The sequence below is a fragment of the Physeter macrocephalus genome, chromosome 10 (assembly GCF_002837175.3).
Source record: "Physeter macrocephalus isolate SW-GA chromosome 10, ASM283717v5, whole genome shotgun sequence".
Lineage (NCBI taxonomy): Eukaryota > Metazoa > Chordata > Mammalia > Artiodactyla > Physeteridae > Physeter > Physeter macrocephalus.
This window is the reverse complement of record NC_041223.1, coordinates 52,126,437-52,144,917: the sequence shown is the minus strand read 5'-3', so window position 1 is coordinate 52,144,917 and position 18,481 is coordinate 52,126,437. Positions and strand designations below refer to the sequence as shown.

The 18,481-nt window shown below is 45.8% G+C and overlaps 1 protein-coding gene across 13 annotated transcripts in view; it reads left to right on the top strand.

The window, feature by feature from the left end:
* FOXO3 (forkhead box O3) overlaps positions 1–16,981 on the top strand; it is a 119,314-nt gene extending 102,333 nt beyond the window's left edge. For 9 of the 13 annotated variants that reach the window (XM_028494579.2, XM_007100541.4, XM_055087578.1 and 6 more), the window contains 2 exons: positions 214–1,649; positions 16,099–16,203. In XM_028494579.2, the coding sequence (XP_028350380.1) occupies positions 214–1,614 (1,401 nt within the window). In that variant the 3' untranslated portion in view covers positions 1,615–1,649; positions 16,099–16,203. Of the gene's footprint in view, positions 1–213; positions 1,650–16,098 lie in introns of those variants that run through there. The other 4 variants (XR_003681510.2, XR_003681515.2, XR_008618389.1 and 1 more) reach the window with 4 other exon arrangements.
* Positions 16,982–18,481: the final 1,500 nt, after the last annotated feature.

The following is an 18,481-nucleotide window of genomic DNA, read 5'->3' as shown; positions in this document are numbered from 1 at the left end:
ATCCCACATGCCGCGGAGCGGCTGGGCCCGTGAGCCATGGCCGCTGAGCCTGCGCGTCCGGAGCCTGTGCTCCGCAACGGGAGAGGCCACAACGGTGAGAGGCCCGCGTACCACAAAAAAAAATAAAAAATGAGTCTGATTAGTAACTGTTTCTTCTGGGTGCTCAGTTTGGACCACTCTCCCTCATCTGCATTGTCCCTTCTCTCTCTGCAGAACTCCATCCGGCACAACCTGTCGCTGCACAGCCGGTTCATGCGGGTTCAGAATGAGGGGACCGGCAAGAGCTCATGGTGGATCATCAACCCCGACGGGGGAAAGAGTGGGAAGGCGCCCCGGCGGCGGGCCGTCTCCATGGACAACAGCAACAAGTACACCAAGAGCCGGGGCCGTGCAGCCAAGAAGAAGGCAGCCCTGCAGACCGCCACCGAGTCAGCAGACGACAGTCCCTCCCAGCTCTCCAAGTGGCCCGGCAGCCCCACGTCTCGCAGCAGTGATGAGCTGGATGCGTGGACCGACTTCCGCTCACGTACCAATTCCAATGCCAGCACAGTCAGCGGCCGCCTGTCCCCCATCCTGGCTAGCACGGAGTTGGACGACGTTCAGGATGATGACGCGCCACTCTCCCCCATGCTCTACAGCAGCTCGGCCAGCCTGTCCCCCTCCGTCAGCAAGCCGTGCACCGTGGAGCTGCCCCGCCTGACCGACATGGCGGGCACCATGAATCTGAACGATGGGCTGGCCGACAACCTCATGGACGACCTGCTGGACAACATCGCGCTCCCTGCGTCCCAGCCGTCGCCCCCCGGGGGCCTCATGCAGCGCAGCTCCAGCTTCCCATACACCACCAAGGGCTCCGGCCTGGGCTCCCCCACCAGCTCCTTCAGCAGCACGGTGTTTGGCCCCTCGTCTCTGAACTCCCTGCGTCAGTCTCCCATGCAGACCATCCAAGAGAACAAGCCAGCCACCTTCTCTTCCATGTCGCACTACGGCAACCAGACACTCCAGGACCTGCTCACGTCGGACTCACTCAGCCACAGCGATGTCATGATGACCCAGTCGGACCCCTTGATGTCTCAGGCCAGCACCGCTGTGTCCGCCCAGAACTCCCGCCGGAACGTGATGCTTCGCAGTGATCCAATGATGTCCTTTGCCGCCCAGCCTAACCAGGGGAGTCTGGTCAATCAGAACTTGCTCCACCACCAGCACCAAACCCAGGGTGCTCTCGGTGGCAGCCGTGCCTTGTCAAGTTCCGTCAGCAACATGGGCTTGAGCGATTCCAGCAACCTCGGGTCAGCCAAACACCAGCAGCAGTCTCCTGTCAGCCAGTCTATGCAAACCCTCTCGGACTCTCTCTCAGGCTCCTCCTTGTACTCAGCTAGTGCACACCTTCCCGTCATGGGCCATGAGAAGTTCCCCAGCGACTTGGACCTGGACATGTTCAATGGGAGCTTGGAATGTGACATGGAGTCCATTATCCGTAGCGAACTCATGGATGCTGATGGGTTGGATTTTAACTTTGATTCCCTCATCTCCACACAGAACGTTGTTGGTTTGAATGTGGGGAGCTTCACTGGTGCTAAGCAGGCCTCATCTCAGAGCTGGGTGCCAGGCTGAAGGCTCACTGAGGAAAGGGGAAGTGGGCAGAGCAGGTCAGTGCCCAGTGCTATGGCATAGCAATAACAGGGGCGGTGGGGGACGATGGCTTTCATTTACGTGGTGCACAGTAACCTGGATCCCAACCAGTTCATTCTGAGTTGTACCAGCAAAACAAATAGGGCTGTCAGGTGCCCCTCCTCACAGTTTGCTGACAGCTCAGGAGTTTTACTGCCAGTAAAAAGAATACACATTCAGAGGTTTCATTTTTCTTTGTATCCCGTCACCCTCGCTGACCTATGACACAGGTCCCCCTACTGGATGGATGGATGAAGATAGAAGGGATGGGAGGAAGGGGACCTTAGGCCACACAACCGTCAAGGTTAAGGACGCAGCCAAAGGACTTTCTTAGGCTCTCAGGTCCAGCACTGCCATTGTCCATCTTCGATGCTACGGTTTCGATATCTTTTTTTTTTCCAGCAAAGTAACAATTTTTAGGTGCTGACTGTAGCTTATGCTTTCTGGACTCTTTCATACAGGAGTATTTCCACCAGAAGTAAGATCTGTTAGATTCTTCACCATTAGTAATAAGCATCTTTATTAGCACTCAGCATCTAAGCATTTAAAAGAGCAAAAAGAATTAAATTGAAAACAGAAGTCTTTAATGTGAGAGCACTTACTCATGTGCTGCTTTTTCCCAACGTATAAATGGTGTCAGGTTCCAAACGGTGACAAGAGTTGTGAATGGTGACAGAGATTTTTTAAATTGTGGCATTTTAATTCTGTTGGAACCAGAGAGATCATGCAACATGATGTGGCAAGAAAAGAGAAGCATTTGACTGGAATCTGAAGTTGAGGGTTCAGTTCCACTTCTACTGCTTTCTGGTTGCTATTGGGAGTGTGTCACTTAGCCTCTGAACCTCAATTTCCAGTTTTATAAAATGAGGATAATAGCCCCTGTTACTCCACAGGGTTATTGCAAGAATCAAATGCACTGAAGTGTGTGAACGTGCTTTGTAAAACTGCAGTGGGCTGAAGTATGTGCGGTGTTATTAGGTACACATACTGACTGACACATGAGTAAGCAGGGAACCCAGAGAGGTTGAGTGGTCTGCCCAAGGTCACACAGCTGGACCCAGAATCCCTATTTCTGGAATGGCTTGAACCATAATCGTTCTTCCTAATTATCTCTAGATGGTAAAAATGAGAAGTGCTCTGAACCAGAGCCAGAATAGTAGGTAACACACAAGCTTGCCCCAGAACTCTCCTCTTCAAGTTGTAAGATGAGCACTGGGGTCTTCTGCTATAACACATTTCTACCCCCAGACCCTCCCATGTTCAGGGGCTCTTTTCTGTGCCCCAGTTCCTTTTTTTTTTTTTTTTTTTTTTTAATATCAGCAAGCTACTTACACTCTTCTTTAAGTGGTGTGAAAGAGAAATGGGATTCAAAGCCGTAAAAAGCTGAGCCTTGTTTAACCCTCTGCCCTTGTGAAGGAATTATAAGGGTCTCCTTTGATGAGCTCATCCCGTTCATGGGTAGCTGTCGAAAGTGGAATGTCAAGAGTGTTGTGATGCTCAACTTCTCTGCTTTCCCAGGCAGAAGCAGGTCCCTTATGGCACACAGACATCTGTTTCGAGTCATTTAATAGCCCTTGAGACGGTAAAAAGACTGCAGCAGAAGCTAAGAAGGGTGACACACTTCCGTACTGCCAGAACTCGGACTGGTGGAGACTTGCCTTGAGAAATTTAGATATTTGGCTTTTAGAAGAACAGTTTGTCTTCCTTTAAGAAGAGGAATATGATTGTGGCTTCTGAAGACACAAGTAGGTTTTAATTTTGGTTTGGTTGTAAAGGAGTCCACTTTCTAGTTCATTGAAAAGAGTGAGAGAAGAAAATGTGCTATCAGTTTTTGTCTTATTTTTCAAGTGTAGGTTTTCCTTTTAATTGAATAGCAGACTTTTCTTGTGTGTGTGTGTGTAATTCTAAAAGATGGTATAAAAATATTTTAAGGGAGATTTAAATACTTATGTTTATATATTTAGTAAATTATTATTTTGATAATAAATAACTACTTTTAAGATTACACATTTTATTATTATGCCCTTTTGGAATCTTAGGGTCATTTAGTCACCTTTTTCTCAAAATATTTTGGGTGAAGTGTTTTTGAGGAGTTATTTCTTAAGTAAAAAATATGAAAAGTCACCAAATTTTCCTGAAAGTAAACCAGCTCAGTATGACCAGAGCAAGAGAAAGAAACATCCTGAAGACCGTGAAGGGCTTTGAGGGAGTCTGGTTTCTGGCTTTAGGATTTCCATTTTGCTTTGGAATAAATTGCTCCACTAAATAGCCAGGAGCATGTGTGGCCTAATGTGTATTCTTTACTTTTACAGTAAACTTGTGGCTATCGCTTTATTGAAGATTCTCCTGAATTCACAAAACAGGCCTCGGGTCACAGTCTCAGAATTCACTTCTCCCAAATTAAGCACCCCAGCTTCCCAAGACTTGTTCTGTAATGACTTTCTTGGTTTGACTTTTTTTTTTTTTAAGCCAGTAGTTGTGGTATTCTCTAGACTCACTTCCTGCCTTGCTAACTGAAGGTCATGTGACCCCGAGTGAGCGCCGGAGCAGTTCTGTCCAGTTGACAGACAGTCTTGCTGGAGAGCTGTGGTGAGATGCTTCTCTGGAGGGGTGGGTGTTTCACACATGTTATTCATTTTAGACCACGTGTGAAATCCTTTGACCTACGGGTCTATCTGGAAAAGGAAAGAATAACTGTACCTCTTTCTGAGTGCCAGCTACTGGGGTATGAAGGGCACTTGCTTCTCTCAGGCACTGGGGAATCTTGGTGTGCATGTGTACAGATTGGCAGCAGGCATGGCTGTGAGCAAGTGTGATGGTTTCAGGGCTGTGTCTCCAGTAAGCCCTCCTGAGATTGACATGTGTCTGTTCTCGCAGGAGAGCAACGTCAGTTTCACTGTAGTTTTGATGTCAGGAGATGCCTAAGTTCACATGCTTTTTCGTTCATCTTCATCTTTTGGCATTTGGAGACCCCATTAGGGAGCAGCCCCATATTTAGTTGCGTTTTAAACAACTTTATGATAAGGATTGGAAAATACTAACTAGGAAAATCCCAGGTGGAGAGGAGAGAGGTAGTTTTCTTCCTGTCTGTGCCACTGGCCATGTCACTGATGAATCTCTTAGAATAGTAGGTTTCTCATCTGTCAAAAGAGGACAGAATCATAGAGTCGTTTTGTTTTTGTTTTTGTTTTATTTGTTTAACCAATAAGATTTATTTTTTGTTTTTTAAATTGAAGTGTAGTTGCCGTACAATATAGTGATTCACAATTTTTAAAGGTTATACTCCATTTATAGTTATTATAAAATACTGGCTTTATTCCCTGTGTTGTACAATATATTCTTGTAGCTTATTTTATACCTAATAGTTTGTAACTCTTAATGCCCTACCTCCATCTCGCCCCTCCCCTCTTCCTTCTCCCCACTGGTAACCACTAGCTGTGAGTCTGCTTTTTTATTATATTCACTAGTTGTTGTATTTTTTAGCAAAATCGTAGAATTTTAAGGGTGCATAGTATGTATAGTTTTAAACCTGAAACCTAACATTCTGTCTGTGAAATTGCCACCGTAAGGGATATGTGATGATATGGAACTGTAAAGGAACAGTGGTATACTAGTGTGGCAACAGCAGGTCCCGGTGTTGGAGGCCGTTGAGAATTTAAATTTAGGCTACTTCCCAAAAGGAACAAATCTTTGATACTTGTTGGACTGATGTTTAAATGCTGTGATTCCATTATGTCTTTAAATATTCATGTTGGGGGATAGGACTAATTCTAACCAAATACAGACAATATTATAGGCTACTCATGTGATGTTTTTTCTTGATGTACTGATAGATATTTCCATTAGGGAATATAATGTGCGGTACGTACTGCGTGGAGAACGTATTCTGTTACTTGCACTTGTGAACTGTTGTCTAGTCTTTGGTTATAGTGTGCTAGCCTCAAGAATTCTGTACCTGCAGGGATCTTTATTCTTACTTTTTAAAAAACCCAAAGTCTGAACTGTCATTCATGGAGAGAATGGCTGTCTGGATGTTTCTAGTGTTGACAACAGTGAAAGAAAATTGACAAGAGCCCTGAAAATACGTTTTCTGTGTAGAGGCTGGTACACTCCTTACATACACCCCTTACCCTGGAAAGCAGTGACATCCAGCACTAAGGCTGCTCTTCCTCGGTGTGTCGGGTTTTAATGCACCTTTGCTCACCACTGGCCAGCCTGCTAGGCATGGAGACAGAGCCTGAGTGACTGTTGCTCTTCATGCAGTAGCATTTATAGATGGCTTTCTGGAAGGTCTCTTTTGGCCACAGAGCTTGTGTGGAACATAAATAAGTGGAATGAAGATCACCAGAATTACTACTGGAACTTCGTGTACACTTTTAAGCTTCCATTAAATGCTTCTTTTTAGAGTTTTCATAATGCTCAATATTCAACATCTTATAAATAATGTTTTCTGTAAGTAGAGTCTTCCCCCAGGGGCCTGCTTCTCATAGGCATACCTTTCTGTATAGAGATGGGAGAAGGAGGCTTGTTGGGACCTGCCTCTGTGCCATGGCCAGAGAGGTTGGCCTGTCAGAGGTCCCCCATGGCCCTGGGGCAGGTAGAAGGACGTTTGTTCACTGCTTTCTCTTCCCGACTTGGAGACACATGTCTTAATGCTGGATTTTCATTCCAAGATGGAGATTCCCCACCTTGCAAGAGACTTCACCCTGGTTTTGTTGGTATGTTCATTTAATTTGAAAATACTGCTTTCCCCCATCCTCCAAATTGTTTTGAAGTTTAAAATTTTAAAAACTAAAATGAATTAAAATTTTGTATTGTGAACTAGTGACAGACACTTCAGATATTTAGAGGTCCCATGGGTCGGTGTTTCTCAAAGTATTTCACAGAATACTCAATCCTCAGGATATTCATGGGTATTAAGCGGAAAATAGATTCTGTGGTCAAATGTCTGAGGAACGCCATGTTAAATAAAGTTAAAAAATAGGGTTGTTTCCTGCAGGACTTCTCAGAGCCTTAGAAGTTCATATATGTTATGAACCTTCTAGGATCGGATTGCAGCGTCTCCCAAGTTTATCTGACATCTCGAATCAAATCCTTCTCCTAGAAACCATAGGCCCAGTGTCCTAAGGAACCCCCTAAAGGAATCCTGCAAGAGGTCAGCAACCTCTTGAGAACTAGGGATTCTTTGCCCTTTTTCCTCTTGATTCTTCCTGGAGCTTTTTGTACGACCTTGTCATACATCAAGCTTTTCCCAGCCACAGGGTGGGTTCTACTCTTGGATGAGCTAGCTGCCTGGCAAAATGGTAGGTCCCACGTTGGTAGAAGTGCTCAGGAAAAGTCTGAATTTATTAAACAAAATTTGTTTACTGAGTACCTGCAGTGTGCTGGGCACAGGGGATCGAGGGAGATAAAATAGGGTCTCACCCTCAAGGTGTGCATGGCCTGGCTGGGGATGTGGTGCAGTGGTGATGGTGACCATTGTCCCAGAGGAAAAGACTGCTTTCCGTGCAGGGGTGGAGCAAAGGACCCATGGGGCAGTGGCAACCTTGCATGCTTGGTTTTCTGGGACAACCCTGCTTTTTCAGATGTCCTGTTCCCGTTATCACGTGGTCTGTTCCACCTGTCTTTGGGGGATAAAAACATAGGCTCCATGCTGATAGGGCAGAGTTGAGACTAAATCCAGATGCTGGTTCATGTTAAAAGCCCTGCAGGAGACTTGCTTTTATGTTTGATTTCTAGAACTGGTTCATCATCACACTTGAACGTGAGCCAGCCACCCACTCCCAGATCACTGTCCCTGGGGCTCTGCTCTGAGGGGAGATGTGGATTTTAAAAGCCTCCCCTGCAGCCCACCCCCAAGTTAAATAATGTCTTTGTGGTACAGCAGAGGACCTATGAATCTGTAGCAGAAGGCTGCCATTTTTATGGCTGTGTGTCATTGAGTCAAGCCACTCCATTTCTCTGAGTCTCAGTTCACTTGTCTGTAAAATGGGGCTAAAACGAAAACCTACTCCACAGAGCTCTTGTAAGGACTATCTCTGATATGACCTAATGTCCTTTGTCAACTTTTTTACAAGTTACTTCATGTTTATTGTTATTTAAAATGGTTCCAGAGGTTAATGCAGAATTAAGGAAAGCACCGAGCCAGTCTTACATTGTTGGCCCAAAGAGCAATTACTTTCCTCAATAAACTAGAATCAATTAGGTTTCTTTTCATTAAAAAGGTATAGCAATTGCCTGTTGTGTGAAACCTTTGATGTCCCCTAGAAGTCCTGCCTGCCAATTTAGGGGTACCCGGGACAGGGGCTATAGTTTCGCTAATAAAGAGGACCGTCTGCCACAGACGGATTGGGGAGGTTCATATATGGTACCCAGGGTGTTCCATTAATGTCTTTAAAGGATTGCCTGAGAAATCCTAGCTGTCTGGCCTCCGCTTTCTTTCCTTAGGGAGGCTGTCATATCCACTCTGTGCTGAGGGGGGAGCCTCGCCCTGCCCCGTTTCTGCTTCCTCAGAGTGGAGCCTCTTCCTGTTGGGAGGGAGCCGGGAAATCTGATCTTCCCTCTCCACTGCCAGGCCACCGTGGCCACACAGAGAAATAAAAAGCTGCTCCAGTTCTCCTAGGACTTCTTGGGGGCAGAAAGATTGCCACACAACGAATGGCAGGATGCTGGCAGAGGTCTGGCCATGAACCCCACCTCCCCAAGAGCTGGTGGTTTACCACCACCACCACCCCCGTTACTGGCTAACGTGACACAATTTGGGGTTCAGAAAGTATGGCCACTGTATCTTTAAGATCTGCCAACTAAGTTCAGTGAAAACCCAGAGAAACTGGGCTGTTCTTCTCCAGGAGCTTTCCTCCCAGAGAAGCAAGACCAAGCCTGGAGCTGAAACACACCACCCAGAAGAGCTACTGCCCACTTGGTTGCAGGTGTTTTGTTTTGTTTCTCTTCCCAATAACAGATGTGAACCTTACTCTGTAATTCTAGACTTTCCTGTTTTTCAATAACCTCTTTTTTTGCTAAAATCTATGACATTCATTTATTAAAGGATGAGAATTACTTAGTCATGAAGCCCTCAGAGCATAATTCCAATGTTTCTAAGGATAAAACTTTAACTGCCAGTCCTGGTTTGATTGATGGTTTGCATATCAGTGTGTTCTCTCTCTCTCTGTCTCCCTCCCTCCTTCTTCCCTTTCCTCTCTCCTCTGTCTTTCTCCCTGTTGAAAGACGTCCAGACCGTAAGATTTTTTAAGTATTCATGTCTGTGTGGAGTGTTCAGTTTGACTCCTTAGTGGAAATTAATGGCCAAGAAGAGGTGGGAAGTTCTGAGGTTGAACTTATAAATTATTTTCCACTGGGCTTCTATTTGTGTACATGCCAGTTAATTAATTGGAACTTCCATTGATCACTTGTGTCTTCAGAAATGATTGGAAAGCAATAGAGCCCAACATAAGTAATCAGAAAATATGTGTTGACTGATAGACCTGTTAGAAGGTATCCCTTAGTTGGTAGTGTCCCTACTGCCTGAATGCACTCGCTGCCCAGCCCCGGTCAGCTCAGGTTGTCCTTCTGGCTGAGGTCGGGGTGGGGGGTGGAGAGCCGAGGTGGGGAGCTCCCAGCACGTACCGACCGGTGCTGGTCAGGCTGAGCAAGGAGAGGAGGGCCACCCAGGCACCCACCATGTGGATCCACCTCACTCCTGGGTCTGCACTCCCACCGTACTGCCGACCTCAGGACAGGCGGGCCTTTGTCTCTGTCGATCTTGGAGACACCCTTGAGACCCTCCTTGCAGTTCCTTCTTGGTTTGCTTCCTCTGTTGCACTGGTGTGGTTGCTGTCTCTTGGCTGCCATCTGTGTTGCCTGCATGTCCTGGTCGTACCTCACAGGTGGATGAGTGGTTTGGACTATTTGTGGAACTAAAATAGCTGATTTTGTGTTTTCGATTTCAGAATCACTTTTGGAAAATTTAGATTGTCTTCAAAACCCTGCATATCTAAAGCAGGAAAAAGAAGACTTTGGAGACCCCCCTCTTTTGTGCTTGGTAGCCGGACCCTTAGATGGGCTGGAGCATTACAGCCACACTTGCACTCAGTCCCAAGGGAGGTAGGGCGTCCCAGCCCAAAGGGGTAGCTGCACGCTCCCAATTGTCCCCCTACCTCCTCTAGCCAGTAAATGCAGTGAGGAGTCACACAGGAGGGGGCCACACCCAGTAAACATAAACATTGTGATATTCAGGTCACCGTTTATGGCTCTAAGCAATTCCTCCTGGACTGCAGTTCCCTGGTGTTTCTAAATGGTGAATCATTTAGCAGTGACAGCAATTTGAGAGTTAGAGTAGCGTGGCTCTTAATTCGGGGAGCTGGTAATAAAGAATGGGTTTGGTAGGATGGCAGAAGGTAAATTCTTTATTAAATACTATTTAAAATTTTATTTTAAGAATAAAATTATTTGGATGTTAAAACTGTGCTTCGTATTGATCCTTAGGAGGTTTCATCTTATAAGAAATATGAGTTTTTTTCTCATATTCTTCTGAATAGAAACTTCATCAGAAGCCATCCTCCTCCCAAAAGGGGATCATTAAAATTCTAGGTCTTGTCCCATAAGCAGTAGGTACTGCTTGGATTCAAATAAGATTAACTCTTAGCAAATGCGAGTCGGTTTAAAATGCTTTGTGGAAGCTGTAAGGCTTAAAAGGGTGTTAAGCATTTGAATTGGCAGAGAGGAAGAGAGGGCTGTTCCAGGAGTTGGTTCATTCGTTTATTCAGCCAACATTTATTGTGTGCCTCTCCTCTGTTTCAACTTTCCAGGCTACTTGGGACATCAAGAAAATGTGTCCCTGCTGGAATGGGCACTTCTCGTGGGTAGATACCATGTCTAAGACAGTGCTCTTGAAATAGTAGATGCTCCGTAAGTGTTTGGTTTGATTTGAAGGCTTTGCTCTGCCCCCAATATATTGGGACTTCAATGTGTATGAAAAAGTAACCATTCTGGGCACTATGTGATGAGGTGCCAGGTAAGTGGCTTAGGAGTTTAGCAGAGGACAGCCTGGGGCGGGTGGGGGTGGAAGAGCCATCTGGATGTTTGGATGGGGAGAGCAAACCAGGCAAAGGCACTGAACCTGACCCATCGGATCAGCAGGAGTGGGTGGTAAAGCCGGGGTAAGGACAGCGGAGCCAGACCCCCAGGACGCTGCCAGCCAGGGTTTTGGAGTATTATAATTAAGGCTAAGTAACCATGCATCCAGAAAGGATCCAAAAGCCCCTTAAAGTCTTTTGCCTTAAAAACAGTTCTTTAAAAGAATGTAATCCATAACTTTGCAAGCTGTTCTGTGTGGTTTGAAAATCTAACAATCTTAAGAAAATATGAAATCGCTGCGACTTTGCTCTCGACAGTAAATTAATAAGTATCACATTTCTGCTATTGCAGTCACCATATTTGACTCTGGATGCACAAAGAATATTGGTCACCATAATCTCTGCCCCACAATAAAGACAGAGACAGGACATTCTTAAACTTGTATTAATCATCATTAATCCCTACAGTTTGAGCAGCAGGGAAGTCTGCGTCTCTTTGCAGGTCACTCCTGCTCTGTGTCCCTCAGCTGTGAAGTGCCAGGGTGGCAGCTTCTCTCCTCATGCTTCCTGTGTTTATCAGCACAGCACACAGGCTGGCTGGAAGGGCAGTCCACACTAGATCCAGGTCCTGAAACGTCCTGGAGGCGACAGTTCTTCAGTGGCCTGTCGCCAGCCTTCACGGACAGGCTTCAGCTGCCACCTTGAGAAGCCCAGGAATTACAGGAGGTAGCTGAAAGCAGTGTTTACACAGGTCAGGCTTTTACACAAACTAAGCTTTAAAAAAAAAAAAAAAAAAAAAAAAGGTCTAACTGAGTGTCTTTCCAGTATCTTCCTGAGTGTCACCTTTGCCATGAAAAGTTTATTTTAAGCTTCCCTGTAACATCCCACGTTCTCCATAAGTACTTACTCGCGCCTTAGAAAGCCTGTGAGCTGCCCTTCCTAGAAACCTGATTTTCCCTCAGGGAGGCTCCTCAACTGTGTACAAATTTGGCCAGAATTTCCATACCTGTTTTCTTTCCCCTCGTAAACTACTCAGCTTCTAAAATGGCAAGTTGACAGCATTTGCTAAAATGGATTTTTATAGAGCTGCACTTCCTAATTCCCCTTCTTGGACAGTCTTTGGAGGATGGCTCTGTTCGGCCAGCCTTGCAGGCCGAAGGCTGCCTTTTAATCAGCAAGGCCCCTGCAGTCCCTGAACCCCAGGTTGGTTTTCATGCACTTCCCTAAGTCCTCGTTATCGCCCGTTCCAACCCAGAAGATTTTGAAAAATTACCAAATTAAGCCAAAGTGTCGTGCCCATTAGGTGTTTCTTGAGCTGCTTCGTGTTTAGGCCGTGAAGATGAGCTCCGAGGGAATTGCTGCCATTTTGGCTCTCCAACATTGGCCGTGGCTGCCTTACCCAAGCCCTACAGAAATGCTGTTTTTCCTGGGGTGACACCAACAGAAGCCTTGGATGCTGGCAGATGGTTGTGGCCTGTGATGGACTGGGTGTCCCTCAGACCCCTCTGAGGGGAAGTAGAGATGGTGGCAGGCAGGCATTTCTTTGCCCTCTACTCGGGTAGAAACATTCATACTCTGAAACCCACACCTGTTCTCTGAACTCCACCTGAAGTTTCCCTGTCAGATCAAGTGAACATCAATTCATTTCCTCTTCTATCCTAAACGTTCCATATTTAGTTCCCAGCTTGCCCCAGGGGTTGCAAGTTTGGCTTAAATTACATTTAAAGAGTGAGGAACATGATATTTCACTTTAATTTTGTGTTTCAGGCAGACTTTAAAGCAGTGGATAACCTGTATGGATTTGCCAATAGGAGAGTTTCATCCCTGTTGCTGGCTCTTTTTCCTTCCCTGTCATGTTTGGTATTGGGGTCCTGTTCCTTTCCTCTCTGCCAGGAAGATGAAAACACTGCTGAGAAATCCAGATTTGTCACAGTGGAGTTGAGCTGTGGGAGGACAGCAGTAGGGACACTCGTGTTTTATTCCCAGTTTAAGGTTGATGGGGGGTTGTTATGTTTTGTGTACAGTTACTTGGAGGTGTTGCCGTTTCTTAGAACATCATGTGAGTTAGTGGTGATAATTAGGCAGAAACTTGTCTTCCCTACAGATACCAAGATCATAGAGGGACTTACTCTCACCAGAGACCAGATGACAGCATCCACCGATATTTTTAGAAATGGGCCTCATCATTTGCTTTCCCCATTTCATTTTCCCTGCATCAACAACCTGATTTCAAACTTAAGTGTTGGGCAGGGAGAGAGAGGGAAGAGATTTTTCTCCCTGTTAATGAAAGTCCCTGATGGGACGGGACAATGTTTTCCTATTTATTGTTACTTGGCCCATGGCCTAGTAACTGTGAAGTGATAGCTGTAATTCCCTTCAGCTGTAGGCTTCTTTTTCCTTCCAAAAGTTTTGCTTAATCTGATGTGTTTTTAGACTCATAAGGGCATCAACATACACACGTAAACTTCACAGTTAACTGAAGCGTCTTACTTGAAAGAATGTCAGAGTGGTGAGAGCCCCATTCAAAAGCAGGGAACTTGTATCCAAACTAAGTATCGTTAAATCCCATTACTTAATGTGCTCCCGCCATTTTTTCAGTCCTTGTGGAGTCAGATAGACATTTGCAAACACTGATCCATCAAAGAGAGGTTAAAAATCTAAGGCAGGGGCTTCCCTGGTGGCGCAGTGGTTGGGAGTCCGCCTGCCGATGCAGGGGACGCGGGTTCGTGCCCCGGTCCGGGAGGATCCCACATGCCGCGGAGCGGCTGGGCCCGTGAGCCATGGCCGCTGAGGCTGCGCGTCCGGAGCCTGTGCTCCGCAACGGGAGAGGCCACAACAGTGAGAGGCCCGCGCACCGCAAAAAAGAAAAAAAAAAAATCTAAGGCAAATGGGGGGCCACTTTCCTTGTGACGATTTTTAATCGTAAGGTCTTCCTAGTGAATGGTGAATCTGGTGTTCCTCTTAGAAGGGTGATTGCATTTCCTTTCTGTTTTCACAATATTTTACAAACTGTTTGCCTTCTATCACAGAGAAACAAGTTGCCTTTCCGTCCTGTGGAGTGGGGGTTTCTCTGTTAATAACAATTTGTCCTCTGTGACAAATTTAAACCTCTAAACATGGGCCTGGCATCTCCCAGTTGAACCGCCAGCCCGTGAGACCTCGGGGGAGCTCCAGGATGTAGTGCCACAAGGGACCCCAAGCCCATTCTGCAAAGAAGGAAAGAGTGGCGATCAGTGCATTCCCTTCTTAATGATGAAGTTCCCTGAAGATTCTGGACCTTTGGATGAGACTGTGATGGTTGTTGCTCTAGACTGCCCACTCTGGCCTCCTGCCCCTGGTTTCAGGGCCGATGCCCTATTCTGCTTAGAACAATGCCACGTTGAGGGTTGTAGGTGCCCTCTGCCTTCTTCCCTCCTGTGCTGACCCAGCGCCAGCATTAGAGCAAGCTGCGTGCTCTGCCTCTGTACTTGGAGAATGAAGTGTGTCACCTTCCCAGCATGCACTGGTTTCTACGGCTGAATAATTAACACCAGAGGGAACCGGGGGATGAGGTCTGGATTAGGTAATATTTTACACCTTCTCTCTTGGCACTTACAGTTAAGTCAGGATCGGGACTTGGGGACCATAGTCACCTGATGACTAATTGGTGATCTTAGGTTGTGGTTTATTAAGTGTTACTGTGAAAGAAAGAACCAAATCCCCTCCCAAAGAACCATGTCTGCGCCCCTGTTTCTTCATGCCTCAGGGGTCCCAGGTAGAGTAGCTAGAATAGCACTGGCTCTGGCAGGTTAAATACCTCACAGATACTGAGATCTGATATCTGTTTTATTACCTTGTCTCCATCTGAAATCAACAAGCCATTATTTTATAGTCTAGGACAATATTGTCTAGTATCATTACAAAGCAACGAATACCTCCAAAAAAAGCCATCAGCCAGGGAAATGAAATACTTGGGGAAGGGGTGGGAAGAAGGGACCTTTTCCTGTTTTACTGTCTCTACCTCTAATAAAACAACCTAGGTTCTTCTATTTGGAGCTATAGCAAGGGTAATTATGACCGTAGGTATGTAATATTACGAGTACCAAGTCCTGCTGTCTTTCTGAATATTGGTGGTGAGAGGTAAGGTTGCCAAACAGCCCAACCACAGAACAGAATTGTACACTTGTGAAACTTCCAGGTGAATTTAAGATAATAACTTTTTTAAAGAGAGAAGCAGATGTACGTAACGTGTGTGTGTGTGTGTGTGTGTGTGTGTGAGAGAGAGAGAGAGAGCTTATTGATGCATTTTTCATTACTTGTTCACCTTATCTGGTGAGAAGATCCTGAGTTCATGTTGCTTCCCTACCACTTTTCCATTTCTTGGCCTAGAGCCATTTTTTTTCCTACCATGACAGCTGACACTGTCTCCATAAACAAAAGGTCTTGAGCCCTGTCATGTCAGTTCCTTTAGCTACATCTCTATGAGTATATATATATATATTTTTTTAATTCTCTAACTTTTCCGGGCTCAGTGGTCGCAGGAAGTCTGATAAGATTTGTGTAAATTCAGATGCTTTGAGAGGATTTACCGTTTGAAGGTGGCTGAGTGCATAATAATAATACCAACAATAATAGTGTTGTTAATTTTTAAAGGGGTGTTTTGTGGGAGGTTTTTTGGGCCATATGTACGCGTGATATAATTGTTTTTCCTCTGCAGATTTTTAATATAAAAAGCAAATTCCTAGGACACCCCACTTAGAGATTACTTCTCCTTTTATAGTGAGGGAAGTCAAGATTACCCCGACCCAGCAGTGCAGACCGATGAAACCTTTGTGGAAAGTGGCCATTTCCACTCCCCTGATGTTGGGATATCAATGGGAAGGGTGGTAAGCAAGGTCATTTAGTCCTCATAGCCGGGGGAGGGGGAACCAGAAAAGTATAGCTGGTCTGCTTGGGGTGACCAGCTCCCCTGGTTTTAGCATGCAAGTCTCGTGTCCCAGGAAGCCCCTCAACCCAAAAATCTAGAGTAAAACCCCATCTGCACCCCAGGCCTCCCTAACTTGGAAGGGCCCGCTGAGGCACCCCGATTTGCCTCGCTTTGTTAACCTCCGCAAGTGAATGGCCCCATTTCCTCGAGGCTTTTTAACTTGAGGGTGTTTTGTTATCAAGCGCAGAAATAAGGTAAGTGATCTCCAGGCTTTGTCCTTAGGTTTTCAGCCCTTTGAAGCCAGTGCAGCAGAACAGCTTGACTTGCAGCACCCCTGGCCCAGAGGCGGGTGAGGGGACCGGAGGCTGAGAAGACGTGACCTGGAGGGCCCACTGCTGCTGTTTGAATGTCCTTAACCATCTCTGGTTTTCTTCTCTCCTCCTTTAGACCCTCAAACTGACACAAGACCTACAGAGAAAACCCTTTGCCAAATCTGCTCTCAGCAAGTGGACAGTGATACCGTTTACAGCTTAACACCTTTGTGAGCCCCTGCCGTTTCTACCCCAGCAGAGACTGTTATCGGCCCCTTACCCCGGGTGAAGCACTTACCCTCGCACAGAACTCTCTATAAAGTATGCAAAACCTTCCTTGTACGGGGTGACAGCCACCTGCCAGCGAAGGACAGCACCCTGCCAGCACCGCCCACCCTGTTCAGAGCACACCGTGAGCCCGTGGGCCATTCTGTGGTGTTTTAATATCATGATGGTTTATGGGATGTTTTAAGTGTTGTTTTTGTGTTTGTTTTCCTTTGACTTTCAGTTTCTCACATGCATTAACTTGCAGTCTTTTTATGTTAAAATATTAATCATGCTTCCCCTGGCAAATTTAAAAACAGAAGGAAAATGTTGTACCAGCTACTGTGCTGGCTTTGGGTGTCACAAGCATTCAAGCCCGTAGAACTCCCCAAACTAATACATTACATAAACTAGAGGGGGGTTTTCTTTCTTCTTTCGTTTGGTAGAAAACTATCCTTTTCTAAAAACTGAACAGTGGCACAAGTGTTTTCTGTGTGCACTGGTCCAGGACAGAGCCCTGCATCGGCAAACCTGACTCAGAACCAAACCACGTGCTTGGTTCTGAGTCAGGGTGGTCGGGGGATGAGACCCCGGCAGTTGCCAGATCAGTAGGGCCTGTGGTCTCCTGTCAGTATCCTCAGCTAACAGAGTCAACAGTGATGGTATGTTGGTTAGAAATTAGAATTTTTCAAGGAAGAAATCAGCTCAGCTGTCCGCTCATTGCCAAATGCCACTAACAGGTTTAGTTTTAAGGAGAAAAGAAAAGAAAAAAAAAAAAAAAGTAGTCGTGTTTTGCTTTGCAGAAGAAGTGAACTTACAGGTGAACATTAAGCCCGCAGTGAGAAATGTGTGGAAAGTACAAACCCGAGTCACTATTTTTCTAAATGTGCACCCTCGATTATTTTCAGTCTTGCTCTGTATAATCTGATCTAGTAGACGTGTATGAGTGACAAGCAATAGCATACAAACTGATTCCTTTTTAATATAAATAAGCTTAGATTGTAATTGTACAAGTGTCACAATGGAAATACAAGATAGGACAGTTTTGACATCCCCCCACACACTTTTCCTGCTTCTATGGATTTCATTTTTTTCTTTTCAAAAAGTTATGGTGCTGTATAGGTGCTTTCTGTTTAACCTGAAAAGTGTGATTATATTAGTTACCCTCTTTGGTAGACAGAATAGTTGGGAACACCTTTGGTACATATGAAACTGGTGTAATGATGCTCTGATTAGCACAGCATATGCATACTTCTCCAAAGTGATATATGAAGACTCTTTTTGTTGCATAAAAAGCATTAGGCATAGAAATGTATAAATATATTTTATCATGTACAGTACAAAAATGGAACAGTCTGCATGGATGTTAGGGATACAGGCTAGTATTTCAGCACAGACCTCCCTGCATGAGTTCTCGCTGATGCTTGCACCGTGCAGTGGGCACTGATTCCCTTCCACCAACACAGACGTGCCACCCGACCCCCTGCACCCATCACCAGCCACCAGGGGCCCCTTTGTGCACCTTTGCTTCCTGATTCCTCTGGGGGTGATATTGGTGGTGATAACAGCTCCTAGCATAATGAACGTTCCATTTGGGGTTGCCACTTGTCTCTCCCGCCTCGCTTGGGCTGTCATGTTTGAGCGATGGCCCTGTTGATTTCACCCTGCTCTCTACTGAATCTGTAAATTGTCGTGCAATTTGTGGTTATAGTAGACCTGTAGCATATCACCTTTTCTAAACTGCTGCAAGTTTATAATCTTCATTTTGAAAGTATGTCTAATTTTTAAAAATATGTATTCTATTCACATGGTCTGCTTGTCAGTGAGACAGACTTTTGCTTACTGTATTCTTTTGTAATAAAGCTAGACACTTCCTTGATTCTTCGGTAGTCTGCTGTACACAAGAACTGTCAAGTGTCAGCAAGAGAGGGCTGCCTCTCTGGGTTCCTAAGTGATGCTGCCCTCTGGGTGGACACATAGTTCAGAGACAGTGGCAGCAGCTCAGGGACGGGGGTGGGGTGTATTCTTTTGTAATAAAGCTAGACACTTCCTTGATTCTTCGGTAGTCTGCTGTACACAAGAACTGTCAAGTGTCAGCAAGAGAGGGCTGCCTCTCTGGGTTCCTAAGTGATGCTGCCCTCTGGGTGGACACATAGTTCAGAGACAGTGGCAGCAGCTCAGGGTCGGGGGTGGGGTGGGGGTGGGGTGGGGGGTGTGTGTGTGGCAGGGGGTGTTGGATATAGGGGAGAATCCGA